The sequence below is a fragment of the Natator depressus genome, chromosome 1, assembly GCF_965152275.1.
Source record: "Natator depressus isolate rNatDep1 chromosome 1, rNatDep2.hap1, whole genome shotgun sequence".
Taxonomy (NCBI): Eukaryota; Metazoa; Chordata; order Testudines; family Cheloniidae; genus Natator; species Natator depressus.
The window spans coordinates 182,685,786-182,705,806 of NC_134234.1; the positions used below are offsets into that span (position 1 = coordinate 182,685,786).

Below are 20,021 nucleotides of genomic sequence, written 5' to 3' on the forward strand. Positions count from 1 at the left end.
AAGAAATACCCAAAGAGAGCTATTTTTCAACCCTTCAGCCAGATACTGTCTGAAAGAGCCATTCTCCCACATCTCCAGTGACATGTGGAACATAAAACTGTCAGCAAGTGCAGTCACAGTGGATACATTTGGGTTTTGGGTTTTTTTTTTCTGTTTTAGTTTTTAAAATGCTTCAGTGCTGTGTATAGCACAGGTACTGGGAGTAGTGAGCTGGTATCTGGAGAAAAGAAACCGTTCCTTTGAATATGTTACATGATAGCTAGCACCAGCCATGGGACATACAGGACAGATAAGGTGCAGTTACAATGATAGCACCTTTCCAGCTGAGAATCTCAATAGGAAATATTCAAATGACCATTTGAGCGCTTTGTTTAAAAACATCTGTGATTGTGTGTGTGTGTGTGTGTGTGTGTAGTTGCTCCCCACACCCTTATACAGTCAAATCATCTGACCTGGCCCGGCTGCTGGCTTTGCTTAGCCTGCTGGGAGGTCTCGTATCAGCTGTCAGTTCTACAGGCACTGAAGGCAGTTCCTCTCCTGGTGGCTCCTGCTCCTCTACCACCTTCTCCACCTCCTGCTCTTCTTCTGGTTCCTGTTCCTCTTCCCCTGATTCTACCTTCTCCTCTTTCTGCTCTTCTGCTTGAGCATAGGATGGCAACCTCTCATCAAAGGCCCTGGATAGGTCTTCCAGGGGCCCCATACCAAGCTTCTCATCCAAGTCTTTCAAAGAAGATGGAGGGGGACCAGCTTCTACCCCCACTTCTGTCAAAGGTAAATAGTGGGACACTGGCTTCTCCTCCTCCAGCAGCCTGTAGCCCTTGACCTTCTGAATGGAAGAGACTGCAATGGAGTGGAGGGGCTTCTCTGGGATCTCCCTCTGTTGTTCTTCTGTTGGCCTCCTGAAAACCAGGCGGATCCTTTTCAAGATCAAGTAACTGATCTCCACAAGGTTGAGGATGAGGGATACTGAGGCCACGGCCAGCATAAACATAATGAAGACTGTCTTCTCAGTGGGCCTGGATACAAAGCAGTCCACAAGGTTGGGGCAGGGCCACCGGCCACAGCGGTACAGGGGCAGAATTCGGAAGCCATACAAGAAGTACTGGCCCACTATGAACCCCACCTCGAAAATGGCTTTGAAAATGATGTGACAGATGTAGGTTCCCAGGAGTGTTCCCTCCAGTCGGAACTTCTTGGCCCCTTTGGGGTTGATTTCATTGGTGTTCCTGGTGCTCTCTTGGTCTGGAGCCAGGGGTAGCCTCTCTTCATCCATCTCAGCTTGCTGTTGCCTTTCTGCCCGCTCCCTCTCTCTCTTCTTCTCCGCCATCCGTACATGATGCACCGCGTACCCCACGTACACCAGTGAAGGGGTAGAGACAAAGATGATCTGCAGGACCCAGAGCCGGATGTGGGAAATAGGGAAGGCCTCATCGTAGCAGACATTCTCACAACCAGGCTGCTGTGTGTTGCACACAAAGTCTGACTGTTCATCTCCCCAGACAAATTCGGCCGCTGTTCCCAGAATCAGGATTCGAAAAATGAAGAGCACAGTGAGCCAGACTCTCCCGATGACTGTGGAGTGCTCATTCACTTCTTCTAAAATGTTCCCCAAGAAACTCCAGTCACCCATCTCTTACTATCTAAGGGAAGAGAAGGAAAGAATGGCCATAAATTACACTAAATAATTTTTTTCTACTGATGCATAACTTGCTTCTTCCTTTAAGTTGTATGTATTTCTCCAAAACAGCCTATACCTTGAAAATGTTTTTGCCTTATGTTACAGTGCTCTATTAGAGAGAAAACTAAGAAGCCAGGGAAATTTCCTCTGTAAACTCTCTCTGTTGTGCCTCTAAATATTCAATAACTTCTCAGCCAAGGAGTATATTTGACCACTCTTCTGTATAGCAGCTGTCTGTGAGTTTTGCATGATCAATTGTAAGTGTGTGAATGTGATTTTGTTTTATATATTCTATAAATACAGGACAGTCGTGTAGTGTAAAGGTTTTATCAGCATGGAGTTTGGGGTGACTGCATTACTTGCAAATGACAGAATCACAAGTGAGTCGAGTGGGTAATCCCAAATGAGTGTCCATGCCACACCACACTGTCATTAATTCTTTACAGGCCACACACATTACATCTAATCTATTTTAGGAATCTTTTAGATAGTTCCAATAACATTTTTTTAAACCTATTTTGTGTGCCTGTAAAGTCGGATGCCTTCGTTACTCTGAGTTCAGCTCATAAAAACAAAACCACAAAAACCTATCAAAGTGACCTAAAATAATATTTTTATATCTAAAAATGTCATGACTTATCTCAGGATTTCCCAGGGCTAGAAGCCAGTGCTGTGGGTATCCCATTTAGAAGCTGGAAATCTCCCCTTTCTAAAGCTCCCATTTCTAGTCCTGCAGGGACAAACTTTAAAGTTGTAACATTTTTATACATAGAGAAGCTACCACCAGTCCAGAACTCAATCTGGCCCATTCAAGGCATCTGACTAGTGCAATTCTGGGGAAGGGAGGGGAAGAGGCCTCAGCGAGGGAGGAGCAGGCTGATTTAATAAATTAGGGCCATTTGAAGTTCCTGAGGGATTTGGAATGTTCCATTAAATCCCAGGGAGGTTGATTAGTGAAAGATTGCAAGTGAGGCAGTGAAAGGTGCTGAATAAATATATTCAATCACATGGGTCTACAAGATCACGGCCACATAAGTGGAATATATCTCCACAGCGGGGAGACCTCTCTGGGGTTTTCTGTCCTCTGGGAATGACACAAATCATTGGATAAGATAAAGATGTAGCAAGACTAAAATGGAGTTATTATTCTGGCCCTTGTACCACATGAAAATTTAAGTTCACATCTCTGTGTTAAAACCAGTGAGAATGTGATGTAATTCTCCCATTTATACACACACACACAGATGTGCAAGGTAGGTGAACCACGATTTCAGGGCACATGTGATTTAAACAGCAAGTCACATTGCTGCTTTATCAGCCACTAAAGTTGTGTAAAGAAGTGTATTAATGTGAGCACTTACTTGAACAAATACAATACAAAGATTTCATTGTTTACATACATTATCTAAACTAATTTAAGAGTTCCATTACTACAAATCCACATAGCATTTCCTTTAATCCTAAAATAATTCCTTTGATTAATAAACCAGACAATTAGCAGGCATGTGCAACTAAGTAAAAATCACTACTTTACCTACACAATATAAAGTTCATTCTCCAGTCAATGTAGTTAACACAGTCCCACTGATACTGGGCAGTCTTTGCAATGATCTAACACGGATATCCTCTGCTATCAATGAGCTGCCTCCACCCTAGCTTGAAAATGTGACATTGTTATGCATGGTAAATCTGTTTATCTTACAGACAACTCACTGTAACAGAGAAAGAAAAAATGGCTTCTGACTACTTTCTTCTAAAATCCTACAAGCAACTTGCCGCAGTTGGATAAACCCTTTTCAGGAACTTCTCTGAACTAGCATCACACATTTCAGAAATCTGCCTTGTTGCACCTTCTACTTAATGAGCCTTTATAAATGAACTGGTTCTTAAGCTGCTGTTTGTCGTCTACCTTGCACAACCCTCCAAGCATCTATTAAAAGTAACTTGGACAAAGCACTAGAAAAGGTACTGCAAGGAACCATCCTGCATTGGCAGGAGTTGGAAAATATGACCATCTCTGATTTCTAGGATTCTACCAGAAACCAACCAGCCATACCAACCCCACAAGGTCCAACATGAACACTAGGCTCCAGTGCATTAAGTTTGGGTTGTGGCTTTTAGGGTGGGAGGTTCAAAAGTGCCTAAGTGAATTAGGAGCACAAGTCCCACTGAAAGCCAACGGTATTTGAAAATCCCTCCCTTAAATTCCAAATGGTATGATCTGATCAAGCTAGAAACAAAAGAAAGCATATATAAATTAAGGCCATCCAGCAAGCAACTTGCCACAGTAAAAGACTCCCCCGAAGGAACTTGTCCTCCTTCTCTCTTGGCACTCTGCAGCGAAGAGTGAACTTTTGTCTCTTTCCTTCCCTACTGTAAAAGTCCCAACCTGGTCGCACGACTGAGCAGATATGACTGAATCGGCTCTGATGGGTGGGTTTTAGTTGCCCTGCAATATTTAAGCTCCAAGCCAGACAGCTTTATGAAGTGAGTGACATTTGGTAATGTGGAGAACAATAGAGGAGAAAGAGTCAGAGATGGAGAGAAGAGGAGAATGCATTGAACATGAAAGGATGGGGGAGGGCTAGGGACGGGCAACCGGCAGTGAAAATTCAACACATGCACAAATGGAGTTTGCACAGCCCGGGAAAGTTTGTTCTACATTCAGACGTTCACTTGTGTAGTGGGGAAACTATTAGGCAGAAGCTGAAGCATCTCTACTATTCTGCTTCACTGTAGCTGAAGAAAGAGCACTCACACCTCTCATGATGGCAGATCTGACTAAATGAAAGGGACCTCTGCCCATCACCCTGTGCCTAGTTCTGGCAGCTGGACTCCAAAGGTGGTTTCTAGGGTATGTGTTTGTTGACGCTTAAGGCCAGATCTTTTGTAGTTGGCAAACACATTTTTGGGGGGAAAGGGAGTGAAAATATTGATTGTTCCCCTCACCTTTCAGCACAGGCATTAGGTATTTAATACTGGGGAGGTTTCTTCAGGTCTTGGCTCACATGACACATGCAGGGCTACATCCTCATCCGATGTCAATCAGTACAGCTCCACTGAAACCAATGGAGTGATGGCAGTTTAAACCAGTCTTTCTCTCTGCAGCCATAGAAATGCAAGGTGCTGGGTTCCCTTGTCTTCCTAGGAGGAAGGTCTTTGCCTAAGCAGGTTTCTCACATATATTCTGTTCCCATAGACTTCAGCCCACTGGGTGAAGAACCCATCTCTCTCAGCTTGCAAGAGCTCTGGCCCCTTGTGTCTGTCCAGTGATGGATGCCAAGATGGCTTCTTCTCTCTCCTTATATCTGCCCAAATTCACTGTTTTGTCCCCAGACTATAGGCATCGACTACGTGAGTGCTCCGGGGCTCAGGCACCCATGGAAAAAAATAGGGGGTGCTCAGCACCCATGAGCCATAGTGGTTCCTGGGCCCCCTCCCTCAGAGTTTTATACATGAGGTCTGCTCACAGTGCATGTCCTAGCCCCAGACAGAGCTTGTGTGTGGAATATAATAAATTCTGTGCTGCTCCCAGCTTCTGCCCTTGGGGCAGGGAGTTTCTTTATAAACAGAGGGAGGGTGATTAAGATAATAAAAAGCTTGTCATTAAATTACATTAAGGATCGTTAGATGATCCTGAAAGCATTGCCAGGCACTCCAGTTAAAAGATAGGAAACAAAGGGTAGGAATAAATGGTCCATTTTCAGAATGGAGAGAGGTAAATAGTGGTGTCCCCCACGGGTCTATAATGGAACCAGTGCTGTTCAATATATTCATAAATGATCTGGAAAAAGGGGTAAACAGTGAGGTGGCAAAATTTGCAGATGATACAAAATTACTCAAGATAGTTAAGTCCAAAGCTGACTGCAAAGAGTTACAAAGTGATCTCACAAAACAGGGTGACTTGGCAACAAAATAGCAGATGAAATTCAACATTAAATTCAAAGTAGTGTACATGGCAAATTATAATCCCAACTTTACATACAAAATGATGGTGTCTAAATTAGCTGCTACCTGTCAAGAAAGATCTTGGAGTCATTTGCAGTACTCTGGAAGCACTATGCTCATTCTCCAGCTTCAGAAGACTTAAAAATTATCTCCAGTCATCAATGGGACAGACGCAACTGAATAATGTAGCTGTCCTTAACGTGCATCAAGACCACACCTGGAAACTAGATGTAAATAAGATTGCTGACAGTTTCATCCAGAAAGACGTAATGTCTTTAAACTGGGATGTTAGTGAAGACAGCCTGTAGGTGAGTGCAATGATTGTAATATACTATAATTCATGATAATGTAATTATGTAGTTCATAAATTAATTATTAACATAGTAAAGATACCAGTGATAGACACATATTCAATAACTAGAATATGAAAGTATATGAATATGTCAAAAATAGTCTCCCTGCAAAACTGACAGAGCCTCTCCCCGCAACACACACACACACACTTCTTCAAAAGCACCTACCAGCAAAAACAAAAGACAGCACCTATGCCCCAGACTCAAGATGACCTTGTGCTGTTCTTCCATTCCTGTGGTCCTCCCATCCTCCTGCTGATTTGTATGTAAAGAGAGCCCCCATTGTTTTTGGTCATACCTTGCTCAATTTAATTGGAGACAGGTAGATAGCTGCCTTCCCTCCTGTTTCTCCCTTTGTTTGGTCACAGGCTGTAAAGCAGAGGTGGGCAAACTTTTTGGCTCAAGGGCCACATCTGGGAATAGAAATTGTATGGTGCGCCATAAATGGTCACAAAATTGGTGTTGGGGTGCAGGAGTGGGTGCAGGCTCTGGTTGGTGGTGCGGACTCTGGGGTGGGGCTGGGGATGAGGAGATTGGGGTGTAGGAGTGTGCTCTGGGCTGGGACCGAGGGGTTCAGAGAGCGGGGGGGGGTCAGGGCTGGGGCAGGGGGTTGAGGTGTGGGAAGGGGTGCAGGCTCCAGCTGTGGGGGTGCAGGCTCTGGGTTGCAGGAGGATGCTCCAGGCTGGGACTGAGGGGTTCAGAGGGCAGGAGGGGGGTCAGGGCTGGGGCAGGGGGTTGGGGCGCAGGGGGAGGCTCAGGGGTGCAGGCTCTGGGCAATGCTTAGCTCAAGTGGCTCCCGGAAACAGTGGCATGTCCACCCTCCAGCTCCTACGCAGAGGCACAACTAGGTGGCTCTGCACACTGCCCTGTCCGCAGGCACCGAACCCTGGGGCTCCTGTTGGCCACGATTCCTGGCCAATGGAAGATGCAGGGGTGATGCTTGGGGCCGGGGCAGCGTGCATAATGATGCCCCCTGGCTGCCCCTACGTATAGAAGCCAAAGTGGGGGCCATGCTGCTGCTTCTGGGAACCATGTGGAGCAGCCCCCAACCCTGCTCCCCGGCTGGAGCACTGGAGCAGGACAAGCCCCAGACCCCGCTCCACAGCAGGAGCTCGAGGGCTGAATTAAAATGGCTGGTGGGCTGGATCTGGCCCACGGGCTGTAGTTTGCCCACCCCTGCTTTAAAGCATATCATCACTGAGTAGCCATAATTCCCCAAATAGCGTTATTACATTTGAAAGGGGTTCCCGGGGTGCAACCTAAACTGTGGGATCACTGAGCCCTCTGTCCCACCAACTTGGGGTATCCCTCACACTGTAATGCTGTTGGCAAGCTACAAACTTCTGGCAGGTACTGTACTTACACAGATATCCATAGGCAGGGACACATCCAACTGAATCGCATGAATGCTTCTCCCAGCCACTCATGAACCACAGTAGAGAGGCTCCAGCCAAATCCCCTCCACAGTTCCCCAGCCTTGCACCCCAGAACTGTACCATCTTGCCCTGGTCAGAAGCCTGACCAGTGTAAGTTCATTACCCAGTTTGCCCCTCCCTTGATGTGGAGAGGACACACACCAGCCTTTGTAAACCGAGCTGAGATTTCCCAAGCATTTCAGCCAAAACATACTGTTTTAGGTAAGATATAAAACAGGATTTATTAGCTACAGAAAGATAGATTTTAAGTCATTATAAGTAGTAAACATAGAGATCAAAGTTGGTTACCCTAAGAAATAAAATAAATTTGCAGTCTAAGTTCTATACACTAAACAGGATTTGAATCAAGTAGTGTCTTGCCCTGATAGATGGTACAAACAGGTTGCAGATGGTACATACAGGTCAGAGAATGTCAATACACAGGCTGGAACTTTCCTCCAGCCCAGGACCATCCTCTGCAATTCAAAATCTTTGCACTCTAGATGTGTTTCCAGGTATTGAGTTGTGGGGGGAGTAAGGCCAAGTCACGATGTCACTTCCCCTCTTTTGTAGTTTCTTCCAGCTTGCTGGAAAGATCTATGCTTGTGACATAGCCAGGGGGTCTGCCCCAATTGGTCAAGCATCCTCCATTGTCTACATGGTCTCTAAGAAGTCTTCTGGGATGGTCACTGGGAGTGTGGATTTCCTTTAATGGGCCATCAGCACATCTGGCTATTCCATTGTTGTACCTGAAAGGCTGGTTGTGGGCGTTCCCAACCTCAACATATTTCAGTAACACACACATAGCAAGACTTCATAACTTCACACACAATCTAACACGATATTAATGTTCAACAGATCAAGACTTTCAAAATGATACCTCACACAGCATACTTTGTACAAAACATATCATAATTATATGACAGTGATGACTATGAAGGTTGCAGGGGGTTGCTCTGAGGTACAGAGTGCCACATACATTTCACAATTACATTAATTACCAATGTGTCATTATCTTTCATAAAATACCTTATTTGATATACTTTTATAACACAGTAATGTTGTATACAATCAGTTGATTCTATTATTTATTTAAGGTTCAGACCCCATCTTTGGTCCAATAAACCACTGAAATGTATTCTCAACGTTCCTTTTCTCCTGCTGGGAAGAGATGCTATGCAGGCTAGAGAAGACTTCATCTAGGTAGTTGAACTGCCTTCCCTTGTTAGCTTGAACACTTTGCTTACCTTTTATGAAAAATGTATCTTCATGGTCTCTGGCTGATGACCAGGCTGCTCAGACAAGCAAATACACATTCCTTTGTCTAAGGCAGACCATGCTTATGCACTGCTTGCCAAAAACATTTTAAGAACATAATTCTATGCATATCCATAACTCTTTGTAAACATCCCATACATACATCATGTGAGAATATTAATGGTCAGTGAGTTATTAGTTTTCCAGTGATATATTACATGAAACCTTTTGGGCATGTATCAGGACAACAGTGTATTAGGTGCAGTGAGTATGTCAGGCTTGACGAGAGTAGTGAACCACAAATGGGCCTCTGTGTCACACCACACTAGCATAGATCTCCTCAGTGATGATTCAGTAGCTTGCACTCTTCCCTTTGCATTGAGTCCATTTGGAACCGACAGCCTACAATGGCATTGGGGGCCCTATTCCGCTAGAGGTGCTGTAACTTATATGAGACATAACACCAAGATGCTGACCTGTAGCATCCTAAATACATAAAAACGTCAGGCCCCAATCCTGCATACATGGAGATTGTGTGAAAGCCCAGGATCCGTGCCTTGTTTTAAAAACTGTATCCCTAGATGGTTTTATGAGTTCAATGGAAAAGTTCCAAAGTTAAACCCACAAATGAAGGGAAAGGTTCCCAGGAGACACTTCCTGATGGCAGGAGCTGCACAGCAGAAGGCTCTTGCTCCAAGCAGAAATTTCCCTACCCCCACTCCACTCAACTCCCTCCCCCTTCACCCTCCATTGGTCAACTAGTTACACACAGTGTAACTAATTTAGTCATTTTCCAAACTCCCACCCTGTAAATTCAAACACTCCCTCTAATTTCAATTCCTGGGGAAAGTACTTGCCAAGAGTGGGGAGGACAGGGAGGAGGCTACTGCTAGATGAGCCAAAGGAGAGAGGAAGAGGAAGAGGACTAATGTAGGGTCTGACCTGGGAAGGTTCTAAAAACAAGGAAGGTAGTTTTAAGCTTGGAGACATTATGCATCATAAAGTAGCAAGAAGGGCAAACCTATATTTTATTTATTTTGCTTTGCTGTTTACTTTTAAACCAGACTGTAATTGGAACGGGGCAATAGCTAACCTTTACATGTTTACACTTTGAGCTGGAGGTGTGATTCCCAGCCCCAGTAGACATACCCACCTAAGTCTCATTGACTAGTGCACTAAAAATTGAATGTAGCTGCAGCACAATTGGTGGAAGGGGCTAGCCATTTCTAGAATGTACCTTTGGCCTCTGATGGGTATACAGTTGGGGCACCTAGCCCATCCCATCCCCGTGGCTACACTCTGTTTTAAGCACACTAGCTTAAGGAGCGCTCGTGCAAGTACGTCTCCTCACACTGGGAGACGCAGCGCCAGTGTGAAGTGTAAACACACCTTTAGTCTCCTCCAGGCAGCAGTGAGAGGAGAGTAGCAAAGTGCTTCCTGCCAGGATCCAAAACTCCTGAAGAATGACTGCAAACTGCCAAACGTGACTGAGAGGCCCGAACCAATATCCCAGATCCAAACACCATGGGAAGGTCAGATTTGGGTTCACACATCCTAGCTGGACCCCAGCTCTATAACAGGATGAACCAAAACCCCAGGTTTAATCACCCCCCAGATTTTGGGGAAGCCCAGATCCAGTAAGTGACTTTGTGGCTAGGGTCCATCTGTAGACTAAATCTAGCTGCTGAATTAGCAAGCTCCTTTTGAACCCTTAACACTGTTTTGCATTCACCCTTCCAAATACCCAGGAACCAAATACTCTCTGATTAGTATGAAGAAATATCCACCTTGCAAAATATGGCCAATACCCAAGCTATTCAGCAAATATAATATGCAAATAATCCATCCTCAACATACTACCATCCTGTCACATGGCAAAGATGAGTCCTTTTCATAACTATGGTATAAGCCATTCAACATGGATCAAAATAAATCACTATATAGTCTCTGGTTTCTTGGTCATCTCTGCATTGGAAAGTTCTGCACAGTCTCTTAAACTGGATTCTGCAAAGATTTGTAGCTGAATGCTAGGCCAGATTCTCCAGTTCACTTTCCATTTCACAGTACGGAAGCAGCTTTAACCCAGCTGCATATGGCTACTGGGGAATTCCTCTTGTGCAGGGGACTCTCTGCCAATGGAAGGCTGGTGGACGCAGCATTGCTGCCCTCACCCCTAGCGTGAGGGGATGTAAAGGAGCAGTGCTCCACACCTGACCCTGCAGTCATGTGGGCTGGAACCTTTGGCCAAGGTGTAAGTTAGGGCAGCTCCTGAAAGAGGGAGCTGCAACTGGCTCCCTGTGTTTTCCCCACCTCCCAGATCTCCACTCAGGCCAAACGCAGTTCAGACAGAGTAGAGAATCAAGGCCTTTATCTTAAAATGCTGGGGACCTGTCACCGAGCCAGGCTTCGCCCAGCTCCAAAGCATGCGCTGCATCACCCAGGCTCACACAAGGAGGTTTGTTTCTTTAACAGAGGGTATCAAACAAAAACAGTCTTAACTCCATCCTTGGCCCCAGGATCACGCACCCCTCCCAGGGTTCTCTGGTACTCCAGCTCCTGGCAGCTTCCCGGCCTCAGTTAGCTCTGCTCCCTTTCTGAAGCAACAGTTGCACAACTGCTTCCCTGAGCCCCGATCCCCTGGCTCCAGGGACCCACCACAGGCTCACGCTTGCTCCACTCCAGTGTGCCTTTCCCTTCCCAGGGCTCAGCCTGACCCAGTCCTTCCTCCCTCAGGTGCTCACTAGCAGCGCTTTATAGGCCCAGGTACAGCCCAGTCCTCTTTAATGAGCTGGATTGGGCTCACCTGCTCTGGGGCGCTGGGCTCAGTCTATCCACAAGGACCAGCTACTCTGTAACAGGACCATAAGGCCTAGGCCTAGGCGACGGCAACTGTGGAGGCACTGTTGTTAAGGGCCAGCACTTTCAAACGTGGGTTCCTACAGTTAGGCTCCGGACTAAAAGAATTTCCGAGGCGCTGAGCACCTGCAGCTCCCGGTAGAGTCAATTCTAGAACTAACAGTCCAGCAGTGTCAGCTAAACCAGCCGGAGCAGGGAGGCACTATAGCCCCGTGCAGGCTGCATAGAGTAGCTGAGAAGAGCTTTCATTCCGAGTGAGATGTGATGTTACTCTGAGTTGCTCTTTCCTTCTAAAGAAGCAGAAATGTTTCCTGGCCTGGTAACTGAGGCATTTGTTTGGAAAGGGGTTCTCTTACTTGCCAGGTTGCTGTCCTTTGGCCACTTAGAGAGGATCTGCACAGAGTTCCCCTGCTTTGCTATGACAGGAAGAAGTCAAGCCTCTACTACAGCCCAGCTTTTTTGTCAGAGCACAGCACACGGCCTCCAGTGCCCTGACTGGGGGATGGGGGAGTGTGGGACTTGCAATTCCAAAAGGATTTCCAGCGCAGACATGATGTCAGGGCAAGGCAGGGCAGCTCTATTGAGCAGCTCAGTTCATGCATGAAGGCAGATTGTGCCATTTATACAGAGAACAACCCCGGATAACTGGACATCTCCCTGTAACAAAGTTATCATCTCCTGATCTGCATAGCTAGAAAGCCGCACATGCTTCCTGTTCTTGTGCTGAACAAACAAATCTTCCAATAAATGCTGAAGGTGAGCATTGTCACGTTCAGACTCCCTCCAAGAAACTGTAGAGGAAATCTTGCTTTTATTTACACCAGAGAAAATCCAGAGCAACTCATTTGAAATATGCCTGTTTTCTAGGGATGTGTCTGAGAGTTCATTCTAGGGACAGCATGAACTAGTGGACTGAGCACAGTGATGGGAGCTGTTGAACTTTAGTCCCACCTGTGCCACCTACTGGCCTCAATAATGTTGTGTGCATATAGCACTTTGCAAATATTAGCTAGGTTTTGTAACCCCCTATGAAGTAGGCAAATATCACTGCCCCCAATCTACAGCTGGAGAATGGAAGCTGAATCTCCGAGATTATTAAAAGACTTGCCAAGTTCACACAGTTCGTCAGTGTCAGTCACAGAGAGCTCAGATTTCAGAGTAACAGCCGTGTTAGTCTGTATTCGCAAAAAGAAAAGGAGTACTTCTGGCACCTTAGAGACTAACCAATTTATTTGAGCATAAACTTTCGTGACCTACAGCTCACTTCATCGGATGCATACTGTGGAAAGTACAGAAGACGTTTTTATACACACAAAGCATGAAAAAATACCTCCCCCCACCCCACTCTCCTGCTGGTAATAGCTTATCTAAAGTGATCACTCTCCTTACAATGTGTATGATAATCAAGGTGGGCCATTTCCAGCACAAATCCAGGGTTTAACAAGAACGTCTTCGGGGGGGGGGGGGTAGGAAAAAACAAGGGGAAATAGGCTTGAATAGAGACTGGGAGTGGCTAAGTCATTATGCAAGGTAACCTAAGTTAATTGTATCCAATTTGCAAATGAATTCCAATTCAACAGTTTCTCGCTGGAGTCTGGATTTGAAGTTTTTTTGTTGTAATATCGCAACTTTCATGTCTATAATCGCGTGACCAGAGAGATTGAAGTGTTCTCCAACTGGTTTATGAATGTTATAATTCTTGACATCTGATTTGTGTCCATTTATTCTTTTACGTAGAGACTGTCCAGTTTGACCAATGTACATGGCAGAGGGGCATTGCTGGCACATGATGGCGTGTATCACATTGGTGGATGTGCAGGTGAACGAGCCTCTGATAGTGTGGCTGATGTTATTAGGCCCTGTGATGGTGTCCCCTGAATAGATATGTGGGCACAGTTGGCAACGGGATTTGTTGCAAGGATAGGTTCCTGGGTTAGTGGTTCTGTTGTGTGGTATGTGGTTGCTGGTGAGTATTTGCTTCAGGTTGGGGGGCTGTCTGTAGGCAAGGACTGGCCTGTCTCCCAAGATTTGTGAGAGTGTTGGGTTATCCTTCAGGATAGGTTGTAGATCCTTAATAATGTGTTGGAGGGATTTTAGTTGGGGGCTGAAGGTGACGGCTAGTGGCGTTCTGTTATTTTCTTTGTTAGGCCTGTCCTGTAGTAGGTGACTTCTGGGAACTCTTCTGGCTCTATCAATCTGTTTCTTCACTTCCGCAGGTGAGTATTGTAGTTGTAAGAATGCTTGATAGAGATCTTGTAGGTGTTTGTCTCTGTCTGAGGGGTTGGAGCAAATGTGGTTGTATCGCAGAGCTTGGCTGTAGACGATGGATCGTGTGGTGTGGTCAGGGTGAAAGCTGGAGGCATGTAGGTAGGAATAGTGGTCAGTAGGTTTCCGGTATAGGGTGGTGTTTATGTGACCATCGTTTATTAGCACTGTAGTGTCCAGGAAGTGGATCTCTTGTGTGGACTGGACCAGGCTGAGGTTGATGGTGGGATGGAAATTGTTGAAATCATGGTGGAATTCCTCAAGGGCTTCTTTTCCATGGGTCCAGATGATGAAGATGTCATCAGTATAGCGCAAGTAGAGTAGGGGCGTTAGGGGACGAGAGCTGAGGAAACGTTGTTCTAAGTCAGCCATAAAAATGTTGGCATACTGTGGGGCCATGCGGGTACCCATAGCAGTGCCGCTGATCTGAAGGTATACATTGTTCCCAAATGTAAAATAGTTATGGGTAAGGACAAGTCACAAAGTTCAGCCACCAGGTTAGCCGTGACATTATCGGGGATAGTGTTCTTGACGGCTTGTAGTCCATCTTTGTGTGGAATGTTGGTGTAGAGGGCTTCTACATCCATGGTGGCCAGGATGGTGTTATCAGGAAGATCACCGATGGATTGTAGTTTCCTCAGGAAGTCAGTGGTGTCTCGAAGGTAGCTGGGAGTGCTGGTAGTGTAGGGCCTGAGGAGGGAGTCTACATAGCCAGACAATCCTGCTGTCAGGGTGCCAATGCCTGAGATGATGGGGCGCCCAGGATTTCCAGGTTTATGGATCTTGGGTAGTAGATAGAATATCCCAGGTCGGGGTTCCAGGGGTGTGTCTGTGCGGATTTGATCTTGTGCTTTTTCAGGGAGTTTCTTGAGCAAATGCTGTAGTTTTTTTTTGGTAACTCTCAGTGGGATCAGAGGGTAATGGCTTGTAGAAAGTGGTGTTGGAGAGCTGCCGAGCAGCCTCTTGTTCATATTCCGACCTATTCATGATGACAACAGCACCTCCTTTGTCAGCGTTTTTGATTATGATGTCAGAGTTGTTTCTGAGGCTGTGGATGGCATTGTGTTCCGCACGGCTGAGGTTATGGAGCAAGTGATGCTGCTTTTCCACAATTTCAGCCCGTGCACGTCGGCGGAAGCACTCTATGTAGAAGTCCAGTCTGCTGTTTTGACCTTCAGGAGGAGTCCACCTAGAATCCTTCTTTTTGTAGTGTTGGTAGGGAGGTCTCTGTGGATTAGTATGTTGTTCAGAGGTCGTTGCCAACTGTGCCCACATATCTATTCAGGGGACACCATCACAGGGCCTAATAACACCAGCCACACTATCAGAGGCTTGTTCACCTGCACATCCACCAATGTGATATATGCCATCATGTGCCAGCAATGCCCCTCTGCCATGTACATTGGTCAAACTGGACAGTCTCTATGTAAAAGAATAAATGGACACAAATCAGATGTCAAGAATTATAACATTCATAAACCAGTTGGAGAACACTTCAATCTCTCTGGTCACGCGATTACAGACATGAAAGTTGCGATATTACAACAAAAAAACTTCAAATCCAGACTCCAGCGAGAAACTGTTGAATTGGAATTCATTTGCAAATTGGATACAATTAACTTAGGCTTGAATAGAGACTGGGAGTGGCTAAGTCATTATGCGAGGTAACCTATTTCCCCTTGTTTTTTCCTACCCCCTCCCCCCCAGACATTCTTGTTAAACCCTGGATTTGTGCTGGAAATGGCCCAACTTGATTATCATACACATTGTAAGGAGAGTGATCACTTTAGATAAGCTATTACCAGCAGGAGAGTGAGGTGGGGGGAGGTATTTTTTCATGCTTTGTGTGTATAAAAACGTCTTCTGTACTTTCCACAGTATGCATCCGATGAAGTGAGCTGTAGCTCACAAAAGCTTATGCTCAAATAAATTGGTTAGTCTCTAAGGTGCCAAAAGTACTCCTTTTCTTTTTTAGGGAGCTCAGAGAGGCTGTACAAAGTCTGGGTTGTTTAGTGTACAGGACAGGGAGAGAGAGAGGAAATTCCAAACATAAAGGGAAGAAAAGAGTAGGAGAAGGCTACAAAGGGTCAGTAAGGAGGGAAATTTGGGAGGAGCATAGGCAGCAGGAGGGGATGGCAGGAGAAATGGGAACTGAGTTGTAGGCAGGGGCTAGGTTGTACAGAGCCTTGAAGCTGAGGATGAGTGGCTTATTATAGGGACACTCATTTTAAGTTTAAAGGCCGGAATGAAAACAGGCAACAAATAAAGGCATGCAAGGCAAAAGTGTCCACGCTCTCTACGTGTGCCTTTCAGACACTGTTTTATCTGAAAGTCCAGTTCTCCTCTGAAAAGGGGCTGCTAAAATGCCATTGTGGGCTTTCATGGGTTTTGTCTTTCAGGAGATTTCCAAATCAAACATATTCCATTTAAAAATAAATGTTTTCTTAACTGTAAGCCCTGCAAGTTCCACCTGAGAAGTAAAAGTCAAGCTGAGAACTTTTTAGCTCCTGCATCAACCCCAATAATATAGATTTGACAAATGGACCATAGCTAACAATCCTATTGATGATTCAAAAGCCAGAAGAAAATACAGTTCACTGTCCAATAGCTTTGTTGACTCTGCATGGCTAGTAGGAATAACTACTTATTTTTGTCATCATTGGAGTAATAAGATATGGCTCTGAATATGGTCAGGCTACAGATCTGCTGGGCACCAAGGTGCCTGTTTTATACTGTGCCTTTTCTGACTATTACCATACTTTAAACTTTTTGTTCTCTTAAGAGACTTGCTATTTTATTTTAAAATTAAAAAATGCATTTTTCATTAAAAACCGTATATGTCAGTGAGACAGGGAAGTTAAAATGAGAAAATGGGGAGTTCAGTCATCAGATTTATGCATTCACGGCACATCCATAAAAAGTAAGAACCTCTTGTCTAGCTCTTGATAAAGCAGTTAAATTTCCACATTTTCCTTGATTGTTGCTTTCAGTGGGTTATTTTCCATACAAGGATAGTAGGAACAAGGCTTACCTACTTTTTCCTCAATAAAATTTTTATAGTGGTACCAGCAAAGCAAGCGTTAAGTGCGGGTCTCTGGAAAAAATTAAATTGTTCAGAATCCTCCAGTATATCCCCACCAGGGGGCAATATTTTCTCACATCCACTCTGCACTGTAGCAAAGAGAATAAAAAAATGTTACAGGAAAAGAGTGTGATGTGATCCAATAGGCTTATTCTTTTATGGTTTATCTGACTCCTGCCTTTCTCTTCCCTAGTCCTCATACCACTCAAATTCCTCCTTCTGAAGAAACAAATCTAAGGCCAGCTCTGCCCTAGACACTTTTTTCGATATAGCAATGTTGGCAAGAAGGTGGGTTATTTTGTTTTGCGTTTTTTTACAACATTTCTGTACTGGCAAAAGCCCTAGTGGAGACAGAGTTATACTGGCACAACATTTCTTTTATTAATATAGCTTATTTCATTCGGGTGCCTTTATAACCTTTACCAGCAAGCCAACTCTTTTGAGAATAAGACCCTAGCATCTCTTGAACTCATTGATAGAGTGAATGGACCATTGTGACTTCAGCTGCAGGGTACTCAGCACTTCGGAAGTCCTGCCCCTTTCACATAGGTGTCTTAATATGGATTTAGGTAACTAATTTGAAGTACCCAAGTTTGAAAATGCTCACCTAACTCTCTAATCCAGGAAGAGACCAAGTCCAAGAGGTGTGTAGTTGCTAAGAATCTCTCTATGGTATATTTACTCCCCTTTCATTTCTCCATTGGTGGAACATTGTGACAAAGCCTGGATTAAATGTAACACTGAAACTTAGTAATGTTTTAAAAATAGACCTGTGTGTTTCCAGAAATGCAGCCCCGTGCATCTAAACAGGCTAGTCCCACTGCTGTGGTGATCTGGTTAGAAATTCTGTTCTCAGAGAGCTGTCAAGTAAGGGGTTAAGGAAGAATGAAAAAAGGCACATGAAAAGCAGTGTGTGCAGAGGTTAGAATAGGAGACTGAAATCTATTTCAGGCCTTGTCACTGACTAGATGTTATTGTGAGGCAAGTTGCTTTCCCATCAACTGCAAGCCTTGGAATCTCATGATTCACAGGGCCAAATTTGAAGTTTATGCTTAAGGAAGTATATGTTAAACAGTGGTAAGAGGGTGTAGGGGTGGGCAAGGAGACAAAGTTGGTGTAACTCAGACATCAAGAAGCCAGAAGGAGATGTACATTAAATGAGAAGGTGGCCTATGTGTACATACACCATCTCATGCCCGCCTTTCAGTTGTTGCACTCCTCTTCTCTGGCCCCTCAGTTTAGACTCAGTGGGATGAATTCAGAGGTGAAGCATCAGGGGGAGAGTATAAGTTACATGTTAGTGTTACTCTGTTCGTATACGAACAGGAGTCTATACTGATGTAAGCTACAGTTAGGGAGCTGACTGGCTCAGATTCCTCTCTGCCCTATAGACTATTGGCTCATAGCCACCATTGAGATTCTCTCAGGAAAGTTGGATCAGCCACTGCTGTGGGTTGTGCTGTATCATATCTGTTCCCATGTGGGGGGAGATGTTTGCTGCTCTTCTAACCCAGGTAAAGCATGCCCAGGTACACCTGTGATGGGGGTATGATAAATCATTAAGATGGTAATTCATCTCTCTGTGCCTCAGTGACCCACTCAGTAAAATAGGAGATAATATTTCCCTACTTCATGGGGCGGGGAGCAGAGAGGGGTGTAAGGAACGTCTGTGTTTATTTCATTAAGATTTGTAAAATGGTTTGAGATCCTCATATCCAAGATGCTAGAGAAGGACAAAACACTGGACTGATCAGAGCAAGTTTTAACCCTGGAGACTTCCTGGGTTACCTCTTGTAGTGGACTTTGCCTGGGGGCCAGCAGGCATGATGATTAGGCCACAGCCAAACAGTCTCTCCAGCCCAGGGGGAGCCCAGTGGCCATCCCCTTCCCCTCAGAGTGCCTGAAGAGGCCGAGGGAGAGGGGAAAAGTAGGTGGGCCCAGACCCTCCCTTTCCACTGGCTCCTGGCCCAGTGCCCAAAGAGAGGCAAGGGGTGGCTCAGTCCTTTCCCTTCTCCAAATCAGCATCCCCTGGGCCACTTCCTACCTTCCTTGTTTCTCTTCAGTTTGGGGCATGGCCTCAGCCCTCTGCATATGCAGTCTCAGCAATTCAAAGCCTCAGCTTGGGTGGTGAGAGAAGGTGGGAGGGGCTTCCCAGCTCACTCTTAGAGTCCAGTTGTTCCCCTGGTCAGGGAACGGGATGGGAGGTGGGGGGGCTCAGACTCCCAGCCAAGTCTTATTCACAGGCCCAGTTCTTCCCCTGGAGCTCACTCTGTCTAAGCAGCTAGAGCCTGTCTTCCTCCTTGCAACCAGTCTTTCTCCCTCCACTTGCCCACCAGAGTTCCCTTTTAAGCAGGTCCTCCATAGGGAGGATGCCTGGAAGCGGCTGAGGGGCAGGCCTTCTTGGCCCAGAACTGTTCTTTCCATTTCTTGCAGGACAAGGCTCACACCCGAGACCACCAGGTCTGTCACTGAGGCCACAATCATGATGAAATCCGGAATAAACCTCATCTAATGGCTCACAAGGCCCAGAAAGCATCATATCGGCCTCTTCATGGTAGGTTTGGAGCATTCCACTAGAGCTTGGACCATTCCCATCAACAGGCACAGGCACACTCTCCTCATTATATACCCAAGGTACGTTACCTCTTGATTAGATAGATGGCATGTAGTGGGTTTACCTAAGAGTCCCGCACTTCTGAGGGCTTGAAAGACTGTTGTGACATATTCTAAATGCTCATTCCAGGACTTGCTATCGATGACAATGTCAAAGTATGCAGCTGCAGCCTGGTCATGAAGCTGAAGCGACTCGTCCATGAGTCTTTGGAAGATGGCTGCTGCGCCACATAGGCCAAACAAACAGGATAGTTTTGCCTGATCTATTGATTAGGTTATTGATTTAGTCTGCCCAAACAGCACTGTCATTTGGTAGGTCCTTTTTGCAAGATCAGGCCCAGTATTATTAGAATTACTACTTTGGGAGCCACGTGGAGCACGGCAGTGACCACAACACTCATTCTCAGCGCAGGCCTTCTGTAACTGTAAACGTTTTATTATTACAATTAGCCCAACAAGTAAAACAACCCAAACAAGAAAAGTGAGATAATACAGCACTGTTAGGATCACCCACGCATTACAGGTATATACTCATTCTATCACTGGGGAGAGCT

General features: G+C 45.5%; 1 protein-coding gene across 2 annotated transcripts in view; it reads right to left on the bottom strand.

Moving 5' to 3' along the window:
- Positions 1 to 430: 430 nt before the first annotated feature.
- The window catches only part of GJA8 (gap junction protein alpha 8), a 113,444-nt gene continuing 93,853 nt past the window's right edge, over positions 431 to 20,021 (bottom strand). For both annotated transcript variants that reach the window (XM_074971823.1, XM_074971827.1), the window contains exon 3: positions 431 to 1,640. In XM_074971823.1, the coding sequence (XP_074827924.1) occupies positions 431 to 1,630 (1,200 nt within the window). In that variant the 5' untranslated portion in view covers positions 1,631 to 1,640. The remainder of the gene's footprint in view (positions 1,641 to 20,021) is intronic.